This window comes from Serinus canaria, chromosome 26 (assembly GCF_022539315.1).
Source record: "Serinus canaria isolate serCan28SL12 chromosome 26, serCan2020, whole genome shotgun sequence".
NCBI lineage: Eukaryota > Metazoa > Chordata > Aves > Passeriformes > Fringillidae > Serinus > Serinus canaria.
Window position 1 is genome coordinate 2,496,920 of NC_066339.1, and position 18,564 is coordinate 2,515,483.

The window sequence follows — 18,564 nt, forward strand, 5'->3', positions numbered from 1 at the left end:
GGAACACACACACCCAACGGGAGAGGGACCCAATGGGGGCAGAAAAAAAAGAGCACAAAATATATATATATATGTACATACAAACAACAACCCACCCGCCATGGAGGACGGTTGGGAGCAGTTGCTGCCCAGGGTGGCAGATTGGGGGTGGTTTGGGTGCCAGGGGGTATTTTTGGCCTTATTTTGTTGCTGCCCAAGCACCTGGGTCGTGCCGATTGTAAAAGGGAGTCACGGCGGGTTGGGAAAGGGAGTGGAGGGGGGGCAGCTGGGGTTGGTAGCGCTGCTGGGGAGATGCCAAAAAACCAAAACAAAACACGTTTTCATTTTGTCTGCACCAGCCTGGGCGCAGGCGAGCGCGGGAGAGAGGGAGGGAGAGGGAGGCGCACGCCAACAGAAAGCCGCCGTGCTCAGACGCGGGCCTGCGGCCACGTCCCTCCGCGGCCGCCCCAGCAGCCGTTCCCGCTCCCTCGTCCCCCTCTCCCTGCCCACCCGGCTTCGCCTGCCAAGTCCGAGTTGGCACGGCTCCCCCGGCTGCGCCGAACAAAGCCGTCACCCATCCCCGAGCCGGCGCTGACAGTAAGCAAAGTGACAGGCGCATCTTCCGCATGTTAATCCAAACGGCAAGAAGGCGAGCGAGCGGCGGAGGCCCCCCCGTGCCATGCACACACACCCCCCCCGCCACCGAGCCACCCACCCCACCCTTGGCACCCGACAGCCCCGGTGGCCTCGTGCGGGGATGGCGAGGCCCCCGCCGGCGGGAGCACCGAAGGCTCCTCGTCGGCGAGGCTTAAATCGAGCCGAAGCCCCGCTCGGCGGGCAAACGAGGCCACTCGGCATCTGCTGTACCTGTTCCCGCTGCCTTCATCTCGCCTTGGAACCGTGACAAGAGCGCACTCGCCTCTGGTGGGCTCTCAAAGCCGCGGGTCTGTAACCCTTTGCAGGAAGTTGGCACCGATCCCAGGTAGGACTTTACTCCCCGGCTCTCGCTCTCTCCCCCCACCTCCGCCTCCTGCTCCCTCCCCTCCGCTCCCCCACCCATCCTGTCCCTTGGGCCCCTCTTGCGTCCCCCAAAACACCACCCGGCCCCCGTTCCCCCTGCGCTGCTCACCCGCCTCGTTGGCCGGGGGTAGCGTGGGGGGCGGCCGACGGCTGCTGGGCGCCCACCGAGCCCTCGTGCCCACCGCCCTTGCACACATACCCTGGAAGGATGACCTGGGCAAGACAGAGAACAACAACTTCCTGCTCCGGCTCCCTAAAACGCCTGTTTCCACGCAGGGGTTAGGCAGCGCGGCGAGACGGGGGGAGCTGGGAGGAGGTTTGGGGGTTTGTCGTCATTGAACCAGGCTTTTTTTCTTTTCCTCTTTTTTTTTTTTTTTTTTGGCTTTTTTCTTCTTTTTTCCCTTTTTTCTAGTCTTTTTTCTATTTTTTTCCTGCCTTTTTTCCTTTTTTTTATGCCTTTTTTTTTTTTTTTTGAAACATATATTTTTGCCCTGCAGTCCAAACCCAATGTGAAGGGAAAGGAGGGGAAGAGAAATCAAATGGGAAGAGAATAGCTCCAAGTCGGCAGGACAATGCACGGGAAACGGGGAGATTAGCGTAGCTCTCGAAATCCATCACGCCCGCCCTGTTTCTGAACCGTTCGCCCCCGCGCCTCGTCTTTTTTAATTCTCCCAGCTCCTGAATTATTCCAGTCCACGAGCGGGAGGGGAGCGCACAGTCCGGAGTCCCTCAGAGCTGCCAAGAGCATTGCAACAGGAAAGAAAGGAAGCGGGAGAGGGAGAGCCAGGCAGAGCCCTCACAATCGAGCAGCGAGAAGAGCAAGGAAAAATTAACATCCAATTAGTGCCGTGTTTAACGAGGGAGACAGAGGCGGCTGTTGTTTTATTGCCCTGTTCTTTTCAGGCACATCTGACAGGCAGCAGGGAAGGCACCCCTGCTCTGAGTGACGTCATCATATTTTATTTTTTAATTATTTCCCCCCCCCCCCACCCCGTCTTTCCTCCTCTAAGTTTCGCACAGACGATCTCGGCAACTCGGCCAGGGAAATTTGGGACTTTCTCACATTCAAGCCACCGGCTCCCCCCTCCACCTCCAGCCTCCCCCCCATCCACCGACAGCAACCACGGAAAAACAACAGCGCCAACCCACCCCAAAGTCTTTGTTCTTCCAAAAACAGAAGAAAAAAAAGGAGGAAAGAAAAAAAATCAGCGTTGGGATGAGAGCTGGAGGGAGCCTGGAGGAGGTTTCTCCGCGTGCGCGTCCGAGTGTGTGCGTGCGGTGTCCCGTCCCTCTCCCGTCCCTCTCTCCAGACGCTCGCTCGCCTTGTAAAACTTTGCTGCATGTGACGCTGCTCCGGCCTCCTCTGGCAGCCTGACAAGAGCCGCCCGGCCGCAGAGCGCAGGCGGCTTTTCAGGGAGAAACTCCATTCCGAGGGATGGGAGCATTCACATGTCTGCAGCGAGGGGCAGCGCCTCGAGCCAGGGCCGCAGCCATGGCGAGGCCCGGCCTCGGGTCGCAACAGGGGGAGAGGGGCTGAGTTTAAAGCTGGGGAGACTCTGCCCCTCGTGTTTCTCCCCTGGGATGTGGGGCCTAGCACGGTGTAAGTGCCGAGGGAGGTGTGCAAGGGTCACGGTGGCTGCAGGGAAAGGAGGCTGACCTTGTGCTGACCTTGTGCTGCCATCTCTTCCCCAAAAAACCCAGATCCCCTCAGGGTGGGATGAAATACCACCAGCTCCTCCTGAGAGCACTGCCCAGGAGGGAACAGAGCAGCTCAGTTTAAAGGGATTTGAGGGAGATTACCCTAAAAAAACCCCCACAGCAGGCAAGCAGGAGCATGGAAAGCCGCTTCCCCACATCCTTCCCATCCTCTTACCAGCTGTGAGTGATGGACAGAGCTGTCACTGTCAGCGTGGCAGGTCAGGCCGCTGTGCCGAGCTTTGCTCCTGTGCTCCTTGTGGCCTCTTCTTGTTTCCCGACGGGATTTCCCCTATCCAGGGGGAATCCACGAGGACCTGGCTCCTCTGTAATTCCCCATTTCGAGTGAAGGCCACCCCAGGGGATGGGGATGTGTGAAGAAAGGGACAGGTCCAGGGCCACCACACTGCTGGTGCCTGGGTCCAGTCCAAGTCCCACCCTGAGCATTTCCTGGCACCAGCCAGCCCCTCCACCCCAGCAGCAGGATCTCCTCTGTGAGGGTTATTTTTTTACATATATATATTTTTTTTTAAGGAATGATTTGCCTACGTGGAGCTCAGCGCTGCGGGAGAACAGAGCAAACAGCCTTATCGAGGGCAGCTGTGCCACAGGGCACTTCCTCATGCGTGGCTGCAAGATGGGGCCCTCCATGGCTGCGGGGGAGGGCTGGCAGCCCTTGGCCTTCCCACTGACCAGACACCAGGAAGACACCAGGCACCATCCAGGCATCGGGAGGGCTCTCTGGGATGTTCCCTCCCGGCTCCACAGCAGGAGAGTGGCATGGACAGGAGGGGGTTTGGACTGAACTGAAGGGTCTTCAGCAGGACAGCTCTGCAGGGGAAAGGAGAGGATGGAACATTGGCTCTGAGCTCAGCTGCACTTCCCTTGACACAAAGGCTCATCTTGCTGCTTTCCAGATCCTGCCAGACTCGAGCATCCATGCCCAGCGGAGAGACAGACCAGCCTTGACCTGAGATTCCCTCTCCTGGCTGCTGTCGCTGCCTCCCTTCTCCCCCGGGCAGCTGGGAGCAGATGAGGCCAAAGTCCCAGCAATCTCAGTTCTCCACTGGAGGCTGATAAACGGTGTGGGCACAGAACAGCAGCAATCCCCACCCAGGCTGGCTTTGTGCAGGAGAGTCAATATTTAAACCAGAGGTTGTTTCCTGGGCAGACAGGGGAGCCCCAGCGGGACAAACCCCCGGCTCCATCCCGGGCACCAAACCTCCTCCTCCACCCCTTCATTTGTTCTCCCAACCACATGTTCCATCCTGCATCCCCCCATTCCTGTGGGATCCCCCCCTTCAGCTGGGACACCTGAGCACCAGCTGCAGGGCCAGGCACTGACTAATGAGTAGCAATTTAAGGGAGAGGGATGCCCAGCCAGGGTTTGGGTTGTCTCCTTGCCTGCTCCTGGTGCAGACATTTGTCCTTGTGGTGGGGCTCCTCAAATGAAATTTGTCCTGGGGCCCCTCAAATGAAGCATGGGACAAGAAGAATCAGGGATAGAAAGAGGAGGTGAGAAAATATTCAATCATCCTAAGAATGGCAGCCCCTTGCTTCAAAGTAAGGCAGTGCAGTGAAAGCTTTGAAACCTGGTTTTCATTTAAATTGAGCAAAAACTACTGTCAACTATTGGGTTTTCAGCCAAGTTTGTGGGCCCTGATGAACTCGGCAGAAATTACTGGCAGGATGCATCCCCTGGTGCAGCTTTAGGTAAATCCCTTAGGTAAATTCCTTAGGTAAACTCCTCAAAGGACAGGAAATAGCACTTTTCCCTGCAGTGGCTGCAGAGGCTGTCAGGAAGTTTGACAGGCATGTGAGCAGCAGAAGGTGGCTTAAATTTGGAGGGCAAGGGTTCCTGAGCAGGTGCTGTGTGACCTGGCAGGTGCAATGGCCTGTGTGGGAGCAGGTCATAAAACAAGGTGATTAAAGGGAAGGATGAAGCTGTGAGGGGGAAGATGGAATGGCTGAGCCCACCTCACCAGTCTGAGAGAGGCAAAGGGTCTCCATCACCCCCTTCCAGAAGACCTCAGGGTCAATTTTAACTCCAAAAACCTAATTGCACATATGTTGCTTCAAGCACCCAAGCCCTCTGCTGCCTCCACCCTCACTCGAGGTGCACCCACTGCAGTTTGCTCAGCCTAAATGTGCCCACCTTCCATGGAGGTGAGGAAAATCAGGGGGAATCTGAGTTTTAAACAGCTGGTTTAGCCCCTGATTTGTAGAAAAGACCAAAGGAAGTGCCTGTCTTAAACTGAAACCTTCCCTGAGGGAGCACATTATACAGGGGAAAATACAATCACCAAAAACACCCCAAAAAAACCAAACCACCCAATAGTTGTTTTATAACTGTATTTTGGAGCATAATTAAATCCTCTTTGAAATCATCTCTGGTGTTAGGGAGCAGGTCCATGCATTATTTAACTGTAACACAAACTGGGAGCGAGGGAGGACAGACAGGACTTCACAACACTGAAGGGAGCTGGGTGGGGGCTGCCACTCCCAGCACACACCACCACTGTCCTGCAAGCCCTGCCTGGGGTGTGCATCAACCCTGCCTGCTGGAGAAAAAAACCCTGTGATAGCAGGTCCCCAGAGGACCAGGATGAGATGTGACCCCAGCTGCTGCTGCTGCTGCAGCACGTGGGAACCTGCTCAAGGAATGCTAAACCTCTTCCCAGGGAGTGCAGCATCACCTCTGTGCAAAAGACTGCTTCGTGGGGAACTGCAATGGGGGGAATCTGCCTGGCTGCCATCACAGCACAGACTGGTGCAAAGAAACTCTTGTCTGGGAAGCTGAGCATCAATCCTGCCCTGGTGCCACTGGTGAGCTCTGCTACACACAGAGCCAGCCATGCTCCACTGAGCACCAGAAGCCTTCGACCCTGATGCCTCAGCAGGTTTTGGCCAGCTCAAGGTGTATCCCTTCACTGTAGACAGCCCGGACAGGCTGCAGGCTGCCCCTGCTGCAGGAGAGCCCTTTGTGTGCAGCTCTCACATCCCAGCAGCCCCCATTCCACCAGCAACAGGAGCAGGAGCCCAGCAGGGCTCGTGGTGCTGCTAGCTGGGAGATGCCCCTCAGTGCAGCCAGGCCAGTCCAACCCAGCACTCACCTCCCCCAGAGTGTGTGCAGGCTGCCTGCCCAGCCCACAGCTGTGCTGGGTGTATCCCACAGCCCATTCCATCAGCCGAAATCCTGCCCAAAGCAGCACCACTGGCAGCACATGTCCCTTCTCAAGGGCTCTCTCCATGTCCACATCCCATTGCTGGCCTGAGCTGGGCTGGACCCATCTCTTTGGGACTCCTCTGTTCTTTGCAGTGGGACTCTGTTTCCCTTCCCTATTTTGATCCTATAATTTCCTTTTCATGCCCGTGGGAGGTGGGATGTTCCTGGGTGATCAGGTACCCTCAAACCTTAAATATGGATGCCAGGTTGATCTTGCCCAGGATGAGCTACCTGCCAGGCAAAAGTGCTCTCTCCACAGAGGATGAGGCAGGAGGCTGTCACCTGGCATAACCTTGCCAGGGAGGTGACCTTGGACCTCCTGCTGCTTTTCAGCTCAGGCAGAACAAAGCAGTCTTTTGTCCCTGCAGCTCATGGCTGGCTCCTTTAGTACCTGGGCATTTTCTGGATTCCTGGACTTCCCCAGCAACTCCAGAGCTACAGCCTGGACCAAAGATACAACAGCTTTCTACTCTCTCTGCTATACACCCCAGTTGAGACAGCCACGAGGATGGAGCTTTGGTGCAGCTGGAGCATGAGCCAGATGTCCAGAAGTCTGTTCCTGGCCTTGTGGAGAGGAGGTGTCAGTTCTGGCACCATGGACTTTGGATCAGAAAATAGAAATATACAGATATTGAAACAAGCTTGGGGTTTCTTGAGGAGTCCAGATTGATGAGCTGTCCCTGCCGAGGCGTCAGTCGATGGGGAAGGCGGCTGGGATGGGCGCCCTGCGGAACAGCAGGCTGGAGCCACGGAACAGCTGCCCCTGAGGAGGAGAGCCCAGGGTCAGGGCAGCCTGAGACCTGCCCAGGGAACTGCAGCTGGTTTAGCAGGGCCCCACTCCATGCCCACGGCAGGGCTGCAAGGCTTGGGCACCCTGGGCTGCTCTGCAGGACAAAGTGAGGTTCCAGCCCGGTGGGTGCTGGAGTTGAGCATTTCCCCCAGGGGTGACAGATGCAGAGGGGCACAGACTCTGCTGTGTGCAATGCAAGGGATAAAAGCTCACATGCTGCAAGCTCGGGGTGTGCAATGGGCAGAGCAGCACTGCCATGCTGGTACCAGGGCCAGAACTGGAGGGACAGAAGGAGCCTACAGAGCATGGCAAGGATGTAGCACAGGCACTTTTGGAGGATGCTGGAGACTTGGGAAAGGAGCAGAGGGAGCCCAAAGCCCCGTGTGTGCCCTGCTCCCTCACCTGAGCACTGAGGTACCTCCAGCAGTGAATCCAGGATGCAAAGGCGGGAGCATAGGGAGGGAGGCCGGCTCGCAACCTGCACGGCAACAGGGAACAGCTGAGGTGGATGTGTCACCTTACCAGCACAGGTAACACAAGAACAGCAGGAAGTGTGAATGAGGACACGGGGACAGTGTCCACACCGGGCCGGCAGCCAAGTGACAGCTCGTTATTTACAATGCAGCAGATCTGTAATTTAATTACCCCCAGAGTGCACAAACAAGGAGCGTTACCTGGAGACTTTGAGAGTCCAGGACCGTATCTACACCTTCAAAAGCCAGCAGATACTGAGAAAACACGGCACCAGACTTGGATCCCGTTCCCATGAGCAAAAATGCAGAACACTTGCAGCAGTGCGATTGGGAAGGCAAGCTTGGTCCTGCTCCTGTCTGCTCCCATGGCTGCCATAAGAGCTCTGCTTCCCTCGTGCTGCTCCCTGGAGCCAGCACTGTCCCTTTGATCCCTGTGACTCCAGCTCAGCTCAGACCACCACAACTCTCCCGATTTCTAACCACCTGAGCTTTTCTGCTGCTCGTGTCTGTGCCCTCTGATCTAAAATTATAAGCAACCTGGGACAGGAAACGAGCCAGCTCTGCGAGGTGCCACAGAGTTTACAGGCTGGAAGAAAGCTTTACGGTCGTTAGCAGCCCATTCAGACAACAAGGGGCTGCAAGAAAGGAAGGGAAAGCTTTAGATCTCAGTGTGAAGGACATACCCACAGTTGTTCACTGCCATGAGATCTCCCACGAGAAGGAACGGGTAGGTCAGCATGCTCACAGCGATCTGAAAGCACAGAAAACCAGCAGCCTCTAACGCTCCCCATGTCAAAAACGCTATTTCCAGCTTTTGCATGTTAGTAGTTATCCTTGGATAAGGGATGTCAAGTACAGACCAGCCTGTGTCCCCAGAGCATGAGCTGTTAGCCCAGAGGTGGCAGGAGGAGGGGAAGGGACAGGGCAGCTGCCAACATACCCCCATCACGAACTTGGTGTAGCTCCGGATCACCGAGGCCTGGCTGAACTGCAGAGAGAAACCAAAGGCGTTGTGGAGCAGGGGGATGACACCAGGCTGGCACTGCCATTATGTGACATTCCCTGAGCCAAGGAGCAAGGGAGGAGGCAGAAAACAACAAAGAGCAGCTGCGTTCCAGCTGGGAGTCTGGGAAGGCATCTGGGGAACTGTGATCCCCCAAAGTGCAGGTGAAACACAGCCCTGAGCAGACAGAGCCCCCAGCACTCTCACAGGGACATCCTCAAAGCCTGGGGTCTGTATAAAATCAGCCCCTTCCCACTGCAGGTGCTTGGTCCAGGCCCCAAGCCCTCCCTCAGGCACCTCCACTCACATTGTCGTCCACAGCGTAGGTGTTGATGAAGTGAGCCAGGAGGTTGCAGCACCAGAGGAAGATGACATCCCCCAGGACATGAGGGACTAACCCACTGCAAGGGCAAAAAGAGGGGTGTGAGGTGCAGGAGGGTCCCAGTGCCACCTCCTGAGATGCTCAGCCCTCCTTCCCTCCACCAGCTCAAAGGAACTCTACTCCCCCAAAATGAAATTTTTACTTTGGGAGGAACTGAAAAGGGAGATGTCCGGGAAGAGCTCTCAGCCTTCAAATTTGGTACTACACATGCTGCTCTGGCTGGAAAGGTTTTGGGATCTGTTTTTTGGGCATGACTCAGTTCCCCTTGTTCTATCCCAAATCCCTTCCTGGCCCAACTCCTGCTGAGAAACCCAAGTGAGAAAGATGAAGTGGTTTCCATTTCTGAAGATGCTCTTTTGGATGCAGAATGAGAAGTTCATCTCTTTGTGGAATCTCCCTTCTTTAAGAAATCGAAAATGAGAGGGTTTGTCCCTGCACAACCTGCTCCACTGAGAAGTGGGAGTAACTGGGGGAACACTGATTTTTCCCAGTCCCTGCTGCCCCCAGGAGAACAGTTCTCTGGTTAATGCCTCCCACTGACATCCCGGAGCTCCCAGCAGCACCAGCACTGCCAGCTCTTTCAGTTAATAGCACTAAATCTTTAACAAAATACTCCAGAGGGTTTCTCCAGTTTGTTGGTGCTTCTGCAGCATCTGCTGCAGCAGGGCAGAGTTTCCTGCTTTTACAGGGGTTGTTCCACTGCAAAAGGATGCAGGTGTGTGTCAAACCTGTGTTTCACCAGCAGATGTGGTCAGCTCTGAAAAGGAGCCTGTCAAGAGCCACAGGAGTGTTCGCTGAGCTGGAAAGAGCCACCTCCAGGCACCTCTAGGCACGTTAACTGAGCCTTTTGTTTCTTCCCAACACCACACTGCCTCATCAGAGCAAGGGACCAGCTTGTTTCCTGCTGTGGCTGCTGCAGCAGCAGAGCAGCAACTGGGACTGGTTTGGGGAACAACCTATGCATTGTTAAGGCCCCAGCAGCCCTGGGGATGCAGCTGAGGTCTCAGGGGCCAGGCACAGCAGAAACCTTCAACAGAAGATTCACTGGCTTCAAAGATGTGATACATGAGAGCAGCAGACAGGACAAAGAAATCAAAGCTCTCTGGCCCCAAAGAGATGTTCTGCTTTGTGTTTGGCTTTCAGCCTTTGTAAAAACCATCCTTTCTCTAACTCAAAGTTAAGACTGAAGCTCCTGAGCTGCTGCAGATACAACAGATCCTAATAAATTCCAGAAGCAAAGGGCTGGGCCAGGGCAGCCCCATAAGGAAAACCTCACCCAACTGTTAATAGGGAGTCAGACTCTTTATTCCACTTCCAATAAGGATCCCATCCCTTCCTCCCCTCCAAAGTAATGACAGCTGCTGGCCCTGAACTGGATGATTGGAAACCAGGGGTCTGAGAGCTGCACAAAGGAACTAAAAAAAGCCAACAAGCCAAAGGCATCAGGCCTGAAAACCCCTCCTGGAATTCCAGCGCTGTCTTTACTACTATTGACATAAAAAAGTGAGTGCTGCAATTCTCAAACCTGTTGAGATGTCCAAGATCTGAACTCGGAATATTTTTGGATGATGAAAAGCTGGAATAGCAGCAGGCAGAGGGGAAAGCCTGAATGATGTACAGTAATGTGACCCAACAGCAGAAACCCCAGTGCAAGGGACCTGGGACAAGCCAACCTTGAGCTGACCATGCCCAGCAGCTTTGGAGCTCAGGGAACACCTTCCTGGGCTGGCAGGAGCCTGTTGCAGATATGAGGGGAGGGAGATAAATCCATCTTTGAAAAGTCTTTATCTGTACCCAGAGTGTGTGCCACTGTTATAAGGCCACAAGAAACAAGTGCACTGCCATGATTTTAGGGCAGTGGATGTGCTGGGATTGCACCAGGGCTGAGAGGAGAAAACCAGCAGTTTGGTCCTTCAGATGCAGTTGGTGCTCCCCTCACAGCAGTGGGATTTCCTAACAGGGTTATAGAGCATGTAGAACTTCAGAGCCCTCCTGAGACAGTTTGGGCTGTGTTAAAGCCTTTCCTGAGAACCATCAAGTTTCATTAGGCTACCAGCAGTGTTTATTTTATGTGGATGGAAGGGAATGTGGTGGCTTCTTTCACATCACTTCCCTGGGAGGTGGAGGGCTGTGAGCAGCCTGCTCCAGCCATGCCCCACTCACAGGGACCATCCCAGAGCATCCTGTATTTAGTGGAGCAGATTTGGAGCTGCACAGCTCAGCTGAGAAGCTGTGAGCTGCCAAAGGAAGAAGCAGTGACACTCAGTGGGTGTCACTGCAGATCCCTGGCCATTTCCCCTTGGGGAAGGACAGGGTGAGACCCCCTGTGATTGCTTCCCTCTTCCTGATGCATCCAGGTTTCATCTGGAGGCCCATATTTTGTGACTGCAGAACCAAAGGCATCCTGGAAACCCCTACTGAAATTCCAGAGCTGCCTTTACTATTATTGACATAATGAAGTGAGTTATCTCCCTACCATGAACAGAGACAGCAGGTGGTTCTGCTTTTATGTAGATGTGAAAAAGAAAGGCAAGAAGCATTAATTAAGGGTTCAAGCAAAAAAGGTGTCCACTAAACTTCCATTTCAGTGATGCACCAATTTGCCATGCTCTGTAAGCAGCTGGAAACACCTTTCAGCTCCTCCTGGTCCAGGCACCACCACACTCCAAGCACACAGGTAAACCTGCTCATTACAAGCACCCACGGTGCTCTGCAGAGGAATATGCTGCTTATCCAGGCCCTGGCTTTCATTTCAACAAGGGAACTTATTGTTGCACTTGATCTTGGTGCCTGTTGCACAAACAAATGCTTTAAATGGCCCTTCACTGAAACACAAAGAAGCACCGAGGGAAAAAAGAAAGATAAGAAAAAACACAGTTTCCTCTGGGCTCTGAAGGTTTGATTGAAGATAAGATCTGGGGCAAGCTTAATGGTCAAACTGGAGTGCTGTCAAAGGCACAGATTTAATCGTGGGAGTGATGTGGGAGTCCCACGGTCAGACAAGGTTTCAGCTCAGTGTGACTCCAGCTGGGGGTGGCAGAGGTGCTGGGAGAGCCATCAGTGCCTTCAGGCTACGGGAGAAAGTATTTAAACAACAATTCACTTACACAAAGAATCCCAGGACCCCTTCTTCCTTAAATATCCTGCCAATGGCACTGAACACACCGCTGCCAAGAAAGGAAAAGAGCTGTGAGTGTGCAGAGTTGTTCCACCTCTGCCCTGTGCAGCTTCATACACATCCTGCAGCCCTCAGCCATCATTCCAGCAGAAGGCAGCTCGTTCTGCCTATTCTCCTCAGACCAGGCAGGATTGAGGGAAGGAAGGTCGTGTGTGTACTCTGCCAGTCTGCAGTGACACCCAGCAGAACACCCAACCTGCACACAACTGTTCAATGCTGAAGGTACAAGAGCTCTGTGAGGTTTTGTGAGTGGGTACAGGTGTTGTGTGATATGGTTTGATTTGGCTGATTCTAAGCCCAAGAACCCTGTCTGCCTTTGGGAACTCGAGCTGGCTGTTGTGGGCTGGCTGCAATCCTTTCTAGTGTGCCTCCACATTGCTCCACAGGCAGTTTTGCCCTGCAGAGAGGCAGCTGGTACTGCAAAAGGCTTGGAAAAATTTTACAGACTAAGCAGGGCTGCAGCAAAGCTTTGTATTATCCACTCTGCCTCCCTGCTGCCTTCCCTTTCCATTAATAGCCAAAGGAAAAAGGCAGGAGACTCGCTGTGTGATCAGCAAGGGGTCATACAGCCCCAAACAGGCACAAGGTGGAACAGAGGCACGTCAGGGACAGAGCCCAGCCTTCCCACACCCCTTCAAGCCCCAGTCACCCACCCTCTAAGCACAGCTCAGATGCACTTTTTAGTCTCCCAAGCCTCCTGGATAACCCTGTTCTCCATGGCATGGGAGCCACCATCAAGTTTCATTAGGCTACCAGCAGTGTTTATTTTCTATGGATTGAAGGGAATGTGGTGGCTTCTTTCAGATCACTTCCCTGGGAGGTGAAGGGTTGTAAGCAGCCTGCTCCAGCCATGCCCCACTCACAGGGACCATCCCTGAGCATCCTATATTTGCTCTGGGGTCAGTACCTGGCACCCCTGACCCCAGACCCTTCCCAGCTGCAGCCACTCACCTGTATTTGACTTCCCGGCCCACGAACTGGACCATGCAGCGCATGGAGATCACTGGGAGGAAAGAAACACAGGGCTGATAGACAAACAAATCCAGTTTGGGTTGTAATGGATGTGAAGGAAAATGAAACATGACCCTTCTGCTCTCCCTCAACTCACAGCATCTCCAGCTCCTCTCAGTGGTCATCAGCACTGCAAGACTCATTAGAAACTGGGGCCTTTCCTGAGCCTGTAAGTGGTGGGAAGGATTTCAGAGGATCACAGAGAGGTTTGGGTTGGAAGGGATCTATCAGGTCCCTATCTTTTTCCAAAAGATCTATCATTTTCCAAACCCCCTGGCATAGGCAGGGACACCTTCCACTACCCCAGGTTGCTCCAAGCCCTGTCCAACCCGGTCTTGGACACTTCCAGGGATGCGACAGCCACAGCTTCTCTGGGCAACCTGTGCCAGGGCCTCCCCACCCTCACAGAGAAGATTTCTTCCCAATATCCCATCTAACCCAGCTCTCCAGCAGTGGGAAGTCATTCCCTGTGTCCTGTGTCTCCATGCCCTCATCCAAAGTCCCTTTCCAGCTCTCTTGGAGCCCCTTTAGGCACTGGAAGGCTGCTACTGGCCCTAACCCCAATGGGATCTCTAGGACAAGGTCCTGGATGAGTGGCAAGAGAGAAACTCATTGCTGAGCTGTGTTAGTGCCTGAAGGCAAAGGCCAGCTTCAGCCTCATATGATAGAGAAGTATCATAAGAATCATCCCCCTGAGTGTGCAGGGTTTGGGGTGATGCCCAGTCTGGAGGGGGCTGCCAGCCAGGGCACAGGACTCACCGTGCAGAGGGTGTGAGACAACCCGGGACACACACTGCATCATCATCTCGTGGGATGTCTGGGAAGAGAGGAAAAAACACCTGTGAAAAAAGCTGTGCTGCTCTTCTTGTATGGCCCAGCCCTTTCCCTCAGTGTGGGGAAACACATTTTGGGTCCCTCTTTTGAGATCTGTTTTTGTGAACCTCTGCTCCTGTGAATTATTTAATGGATAGACACAGAATGGCCACTGATAGACAAACAAATCCACAAACTTCTCACCACAAACTTCTCACCCCAGTTTCTCTCACCCACATCCCCAGGGATGTCCCCAGACACTCATGAATGGGCAATATCCACTTCTCACCTCTCTGACCACTTTCCTAAGTGAAGTTTTCACATCATCCTTGTTAGACACGTGTTCCATGTCTTCCAGTGGAAAAGCCTGAGTGGAGAGGGAAGATGGTCAGAATTGATGGAGATGCTGACCCACAATGTCTGAGGACAAGGGGCAACCACAAAAAGCTGTGCTCTAGATGCAAGGCCAAGACAAACAGGCAAGAAGGAACACAGGAGAAGAATGGATGGAAAGTAAAATAGAGGGATTGAGGAGTCACAAAACTGCTGACAGAGGATACAAGGCATGGGGATACCAAATCAAATTAAAATGGTTTATAAATTAAAAAATGCTTTGGGGATAAGGGCACTGGAAGAATTCCCTTAGGAGATGGAGTGGGATGGGTGCATCAGTCCTCCTGTGCAGCCCTTGCAGCAGTAGCACTGACCCTGCAGGTGATTAATGGAGAGAGAAGCCGACCTTTACCTTCTTCACACTCCCCCTGGTGATGGTTGATAAAGTGCTTGAGATGAGGCGAGGAGTCAGGCCACGGAAGAGGCCTCTCTTCCCATCCACCTCCACGATGTGTCTGGCTGGGTGGGACAACACCAGGCTGCTGTCAGTCAGGAAGGGGACAGTGCATGCAGAGCACCCCAAACAGCCCCAGGGTTCAGATGAAACCACACCAGATTCAGCTGAGCACGCCAGCCACTCCATGGCCCCACAGTAAGTGATTTATTGTAACAGTGCTAAAGAAACTTCATAGTGGAGGACAAGAATTTGTACTCTGTCATCTGCCTAATGTGGAAGAACAGCTCCAATATTTTGGGCAACTTTTTGTCTTTTGATGGTTTTGCTCACCTGAAAGGGCTCCAAGGCAGTTTGGACTGAACCAGGCAGGGGGGATCATCCCATGTGCTCTGTGCTGTCACCTCCTCCCTCTGCCCCAGGAAGGTCTGACTCAGGGTTCATGTGGATCTCACAAACCCATGTTCAGTTCCTGCCCCACCATCTTCTCCCAGACAAACTTCCTCAGGTCTCCAGTTGCAAAAAAAGCCCAGAGATCCCATTTCTCCCACATGTAACAAGGTGGGATAGAACCCACTATGTGCTGGTGGCTGCTGACTGCTCCTGGCCCCTGTCCTGTGCTGTCCAAGCAAAGCCAGGTGGGCTCTGCACCTCTCCATCACCCACACTGCCCATATCTCTGGAAACTGCATCTTCCAAAGGGCAGCACTGGAGCATTTCCAGCCCTGGTTGTCCCAGATGGGCTTCCAGTGCTCTCATCCTCCTCCTGTGCTGCTTCCACCCCATGGATATCACTGGCTGATTTTGGGATTGGCCCAGATCAGCTGTCAGGACAGTGCATTCCCCTTCCCCACAGCAAACCTGCTGTGACACCAGGTCACAAAGTACTCACCCACCTCTCCCATGCTGCTGCACCCACAAAAAAAGGAAAATACCAATTTTTTTTTTCTTCTAAACGTATTACCTGCCCTTTTCTTGGTATTTCTGTCCCTTTAGGGCTCCATCTACAACACAAATGAGCAGGGCAGGGGGCAGGTTATTCCAGGGCTGTTTTGGAGAAGGAAAGTATTTTGCAACCTCCAAAACACACAAAAACCTCCTGCAACAAGCCTACAGCACCTAAAACCCCCCAAACCCCTCTACCACGGTGCAAACCCAGAGCAATGTTTCACAGGAACACGATGCAGCACCAACACCCTCCTGTCCCCAGCAATAGGTACATAAATGTGACAGTCTTGCAAGTTGTGGTGGTTTATGGCTCACTGGAGCCTTGGGATGACCCCAGGGGGATGTGGGAGTGCTGCTGGGGATCAGCTCAGGCTGCCTGGCAGCTCCCAGCCCTGATTTCACGAGGGCAGGACCTCGTGCTGGCAGGGAGGGACAGTCACTCACCGTAGGTGAAGAAGCCAGGCAGGTACAGGACCTTCCTTCCCAGCACATTTCTTCCAATGGTTGGAGGTAGTGGCTCATGGCCAACCTGAGAGAGAAAGCTCGTGAGCAGATCTCTGTTCTGGTGCTCCCTAAGTCCCTGGGATGAACAGGATTGATCCCAGCATCCCCCATCACTCTCAGGTACTCCTTTCCCCTTTTTATGGGGTCCCCAGGTTACAGGGGATCCTCCACCCTCCCATTTTGGGGGGTTCCTGTTACTGAGAGGGTCTTGGGGTTCCCTATCATGCCTTATATAGGAGGCCCCATGGCAGAGGAGTAATTTTATAGGGGTTCCCAGATTGCTTGCTGGGTGTCCCCATTCCCTATCACAGGAGAGGTCCCAACACCCTGTTACAAAGGAGCCCCCATTGTATGGGGGGCCTCACCCCTCCATTATATGGTGTCCCCTATTCCCTGTACAGAGTACCCCCACTGCAGAAGGCATCCTCACCCTCCTATTATATAGGACCCCATTTTTATATAGGGTCCACCAGTGTACAGGGGACCCCACTCCCTTACATACGGGTACTCCATTACCCAGATGTCCCTCATTCTCTAAGTGCTCAGGGGGTCCCTTATAATGGGGGGCCGCATGTACAGTGACCCCCAGGGCAGGGAGGCCTCCAGAGGGGCACGAACCAGGAATCCACTTCCACCCGTGACACCGGGGTCCCGATCCCCCATCCCACACAGGGACTGCACCCCATTACACATGGGGGTCCTCCATTCTATAGGTGCCCAAGGTCTCCACAGGGGCACGAACCAGGAATCCACTTCCACCCGTGACACCGGGGTCCCGATTCCCCATCCCACCCCGTTACACATGGGGGTCCCCCATCCTGTAGGTGCCCCCCATTCTACAGACACCCCCATTGCACAGGGGGTCCCGCTGTATCGGGGGGGGGGCTGTACATGCTGCGGATATAACCCGAGCACACGGGGGGTCCCATGGGGGCACTGCAGGAATCCAGTGCCCCTATGGAAATCCATGTATATATATATATATATATATATATATCTCCTCCCGTTACACCGGGGTCCCGAAGCCCCGTTACCCACAGAAACCCCACCCCGTTAATTACACCGAGGTCCCCCCTTCCATAGGTGCCCCCCGTCCTACAGGTGCCCCCACCGCACAGGGGCCCCCGCATACCGGGCAGGGCTGTACAAACAGTGACCCCCAGCGCACGGAGGCCTCCATGGGAGCATTATCCAGAAATCCTCCCGTTATCCCGGAGTCGCCACCCCCGTTATACACGGGACTCCCACTGCACCGTCGCCCTCCCCGCTCTCCCCCCCGAGCGGACCTGCACGAGCAGTTTGACGTAGAGCAGGGGGTGGCTGGCGGCGGCGAGCCCCGCGCCCAGCAGCACGAACAGGCCCTCGGCGCCCTCAGGCCCCGCCGCGTCCGCCGCGCCCCCGCCAGGCGGCGACAGCGGCGTCGGGGGCAGCGCCGCCATGGCCGCCATGGCTCGCGCGTCACCGGGCCGCGCGCCGGCCGCCACCACTGCGGCGCGGGGCAGGGGGGGGGGGGACAGCGGCGGGAGGGAGGAACCATTGCGGGGCAGGGGGGGACCCGGCATGAGGGGCGGCGATGGCGGCGGCGGGAGAGGGGCGGGAGAGGCGGAGGGGCCGCGGAAAAAGGAGAAGGGTTTTAGGGATTTGTGGAGCTGGGTGTTAGCGCCTGACCATGTTTGTGAGCACACGGGAGAGGGGTTTGGGGAAAGGGGAGAGAGAAAAGATAACTCGAGTTAAAGAGGGAAGGGGAAGGGGAAGGGGAAGGGAAGGGGAAGGGGAAGGGAAGGGGAAGGGAAGGGGAAGGGGAAGGGGAAGGGGAAGGGAAGGGAAGGGAAGGGGAAGGGGAAGGGGAAGGGGAAGGAAGGGGAAGGGAAGGGAAGGGAAGGGAAAGGAGAAAAAAGGGGGGAAGGGAAAAGAATGAAGGAGGAAGAGAAGAGAGAAGAGAGAAGAGAAGAGAAGAGAAGAGAAGAGAAGAGAAGAGAAGAGAAGAGAAGAGAAGAGAAGAGAAGAGAAGAGAAGAGAAGAGAAGAGAAGAGAAGAGAAGAGAAGAGAAGAAGAGAAGAGAAAGAGAACGAGGAGAATAAAAAAAGACCCCAAAAATAAAAGGAAAGGAAAAGAAAAGAGGAAAAAGGAACGTGCTGGCTCCAGCATTGCTCTGGCTACTGGGGCACAAGCTCTGGCATGGGTTTCTCACTTGCTGTGGACAGTGTACTGGCTCAGAGCTTTCTGGACAAGTGTTGCCCCACCTCCACGTGGCCCCTTCTCCAGCCGTGTCTTGTTCTTCCTCACGGTTATCACCAACAATCCTTTTTTGTTGTTACCAGCAGTCCTTGGCTGGCCCCAGAGCCGTGCAGCTGTTGGTGTTTGGGACAGACACACCAGCCCTAGCTGGGCACCAGGGTCCTGCCAGCCCACTCCTGGTCCCTCCTGCCATCCAGACTGTCCCGACTCCCAATCTGGTGGGACACTGTCGGAACCCAGGAAATTCCTCTGGCTGCCCTGGAGGGCTCGAGCCCCTTCCCAGGGGGCTCAGAGACCTTGGCACAGAGCCCAAGACCCCTGTGCCTTTGATTTAGCCCTTGGAGAAAACAATTACCAACCTTATTTACAAGCCTTAATTACAAGCCACGAAAGTTTAAGTAGAATGATAGTGAATTTATCACAGGGTGAAAAATAGATTTCTTGGGGTTTTTAGCATGGGGGTTCAGGGGGCAAGATGGAGGAACCTGAGCACGTCCAGCCTTTCTCCTTCTTCTTC

At 54.4% G+C, this 18,564-nt stretch overlaps 1 protein-coding gene and 1 long non-coding RNA gene across 5 annotated transcripts; one reads left to right on the forward strand and one right to left on the reverse strand.

Moving 5' to 3' along the window:
• The first annotated feature begins 194 nt into the window (after positions 1 to 194).
• Positions 195 to 5,081, forward strand: LOC127060788 (uncharacterized). The gene is made up of 2 exons (XR_007780100.1): positions 195 to 961; positions 3,229 to 5,081. It is a non-coding gene; the product is annotated as an uncharacterized LOC127060788 (long non-coding RNA).
• Positions 5,032 to 17,386, reverse strand: MTCH1 (mitochondrial carrier 1). 4 transcript variants are annotated; one of them, XM_050985074.1, is made up of 12 exons: positions 17,096 to 17,386; positions 15,750 to 15,834; positions 14,316 to 14,422; positions 13,860 to 13,937; positions 13,517 to 13,574; positions 12,698 to 12,749; positions 11,676 to 11,735; positions 8,494 to 8,587; positions 8,124 to 8,171; positions 7,867 to 7,934; positions 7,113 to 7,188; positions 6,475 to 6,683 (listed from the first exon to the last, which is right to left on the reverse strand). In XM_050985074.1, the coding sequence occupies exons 1-12, from the start codon at positions 17,369 to 17,371 to the stop codon at positions 6,612 to 6,614; spliced, it is 1,074 nt and encodes a 357-aa protein (XP_050841031.1). In that variant the 5' UTR covers positions 17,372 to 17,386; the 3' UTR covers positions 6,475 to 6,611. The 4 variants fall into 4 exon arrangements, with proteins under 4 accessions (XP_050841029.1, XP_050841030.1, XP_050841031.1 ...); XM_050985072.1 differs by lacking the exon at positions 7,113 to 7,188 and having other exon boundaries at positions 5,032 to 6,683; XM_050985073.1 differs by lacking the exon at positions 7,867 to 7,934 and having other exon boundaries at positions 6,365 to 6,683.
• Between the last annotated feature and the right edge of the window lie 1,178 nt (positions 17,387 to 18,564).